Raw genomic sequence first — 2,842 nt, 5'->3', positions numbered from 1 at the left:
GTCGTACGCCCCTACATCAGCGAGACAGCAAAGGTCAAGACAGTTCATATTGTTTCCAAAAAAACAGTTCCTATGGGCGTTCACCAAGTCGGACGCCATCAAATTACAGCCGGAGATGTTCTGTAAGTTTGCCATTCCAACACCACAAACGTACAGAACATCATCGACCATCTAGATATTCTTTTTTTGAAAAACATCCGCCTCGATTTGTGACCGGGTCTCTATCTCAACTGCTGGGAACTTCGACATCAAGCAAGGAGTGAAATTCTACAGAAATACCAGACTATTTCAACACGGAAGACCACCGAAAGGTCGGTCCAGTCAACATACTAGCAGATGTTCAAACTTCAAGGATGACTAATATGGAAACATTTAGATGTCTTTGTAGTAGCCACCGCCACAAGTTACATATAGAACAGCCGGTCCAAGAAAGGAGGAATGTGAAGCGTCGAAACAGGTTACATTCTACTTGCTCATAGGAGAACCAAATATACAATGGATATCCTAAAGTCTGGATACATCTGCTGAAGGTCGGGAATACCACAAAATCCATCTGCATCAGTGAAGGACTAGTTAAAGATGAATCTCAATTTTCTCTCCGATTAGAAAAATTACAAGCACAGAAATGCGATGGAAGTAGAACAAATGAGTAATGAAACACAAATTTTCATGTGTAAATAAGCACACTATTACGAATCTGTTCACATCAGCATTTGGTTCTCTATCGAAGTATATATAATATCGACATCTACATCTAGTCTAGAAGTCAGGTTGTTGTTTGTCTGTTCCTGAATAATTAGAACACCATTTAAACACCTGGCCGCAAATTCTGCCACCATGAAATTAGCGCTGGTTAGGGAAGCTTCTGGCATTGTAATCAATATATCTAGCTAACAAACTAACGGACCATTTTTGCCATGGACATATTGGAATTCATCAGCTTGCCGTTAAAAAAGCACAGTTCAGAAATTTCACCACCAATAGGAGAAGGCATATATATCAATGTTCACATGTCCGATCATGAATGGTGGCATGTTCAAGCTTTACTATAATTGATCCTTGAGCACTAACTAGTATCAATAAAGCAAACATTAGAGAGAAAAAACACTGAAAAAATCTAAGCACACAGTGGATTGTGTATCAGCATATTTAGGCAGGCATCATTAGTCAAGTCATGTCCAGATGTTTGTAATACCTTAGCAAAATCAATCAGACCAGGGCACAATTCATTGAGTAACAACCCTAATATGGCTGAATCAGAAGTGTCCAAGTTGCCTTAACTTCACAGACTTAACTAGTGTTCTGCAGTTAATATAGTTACAATGCAGGAATTTGCCGAACATTATCTAAGTTCCAGTGTAGCACGTCCCAGCCTTATTTAGCGATGTCTACTCATTAAAGCACATCAACGCACACTAACAAGAAAAATCTTATGATTCAAGTGCACAAGTAAATCTTTTCTCAAAAGACCATTCTTGAATTAGCATTGAGCTAATCAACCACATGTCCATGTAAACGCATTGTCTAAGTCAAACTGATAATGCGTTGAGTCATGTTCAATAACTCACCACAAACTAGGATGATTCTACTCTTCCTTGATGCGCTTCTCAACCTCCTCCAGTGCCTTGATGTCCTTGTTGAACTTGCAAATGCGATAGATGGACCTATCCCGAAGTAAAACATCAAATAAAGGATTAAATACAAAATCTTCATAGACATTATTTAATCAGACCCTGCAGAGAAGTTTACTTACCAATAAAGGATAAATACTGAAACACAAAGGATGACATTCCTCTGGGACTTGAAAATCTGAACAAGAAACAATTAAAAGTGAAACGGGAAAAATAAAGCAACAATAGAGCACAATTTCCTTTGTGTAAACGGCTGAAAGCTGTACAGTTGGCTGATGGGTCAGCTTAATTATACACTTCTATCATGGAGGAAAAAGATGCCTATAAAGAAAAATAATTGACGCTTTTAGTTCTTAAATATGATGGCAAATCTATGCCACAAATGAAAATAATAAACTATGTGGACAAATTGATTATACACATGCTGCAGAGATAAAGGATTTCAGAAAATACTATAATAAGAAGGTAGGATGCAAGTTCTAAGTCAGCTATGTGTTGAGTTAGTACATGCAATTAGTATCTAACCAACCGGCAAATTAAGAAGGGTGTCTATATTTTTTCTTGACATAAGGGATTGAAATTCCTCCAACCTCAATATAACAGAATAGCAGAAGGATTGCCAGTTTCAGAGCAAGCAGATAAAAATAACAAGAGCATGCTCTGCTGATTTTGCACAATCCAGCTGCAAATGGATATCTTCAATTTGTGTACAAAGATGGTAGGAACAATATATAGAACCGAAACCCACATTGACAAATAATCGCTGAAGCTTCCACTAATTTACCAGGTCGGATCGTCACCCTCTTATCTTCACCTACACCTAGTTACTTCAAATTAGAATGCAAATAGGTGATGTGTTAAGATGATAAGATCAAAACACATCCATTTTCTCTTTTCAATTGCAAATATCTATAGTAATGACCTCTAAGTTCAGGCCATTTTAGTAACAACAGAATCTCCATGTTATATTATATAAAGCCTTTAAATTAGGAAAAAAAATGTCAAAATGAAGTGGTGGTGATACATCATATAAAATTGAAGACCAGATCACCCCTAAACCTCCATGGAAACAGCTACGATCTGGCTTTGAAACTACATCATGTGCCCAGTCTAGCTACAATTCACCAGTCCAGCTATAAGTCAAGGCAGATGGCAACTGGTGTTTTTAGTCCCCTTCCAAACCGAAGACGCGTCCTCTACAGCAACAGTTT

General features: G+C 37.8%; 1 protein-coding gene across 1 annotated transcript in view; it reads right to left on the bottom strand.

Moving 5' to 3' along the window:
* Positions 1–265: 265 nt before the first annotated feature.
* LOC119291044 overlaps positions 266–2,842 on the bottom strand; it is a 3,442-nt gene continuing 865 nt past the window's right edge. The window contains exons 3-5 of the mRNA XM_037569738.1: positions 1,754–1,809; positions 1,569–1,664; positions 266–553 (exon numbers count right to left, since the gene is read on the bottom strand). Coding sequence (XP_037425635.1) covers positions 1,586–1,664; positions 1,754–1,809 — 135 coding nt within the window. The 3' untranslated portion in view covers positions 266–553; positions 1,569–1,585. The remainder of the gene's footprint in view (positions 554–1,568; positions 1,665–1,753; positions 1,810–2,842) is intronic.

Source organism: Triticum dicoccoides, chromosome 4B (genome assembly GCF_002162155.2).
Source record: "Triticum dicoccoides isolate Atlit2015 ecotype Zavitan chromosome 4B, WEW_v2.0, whole genome shotgun sequence".
Taxonomy (NCBI): Eukaryota; Viridiplantae; Streptophyta; class Magnoliopsida; order Poales; family Poaceae; genus Triticum; species Triticum dicoccoides.
Note: the sequence above shows the minus strand (reverse complement) of the source record. Positions and strands in the feature narration are given on the sequence as shown.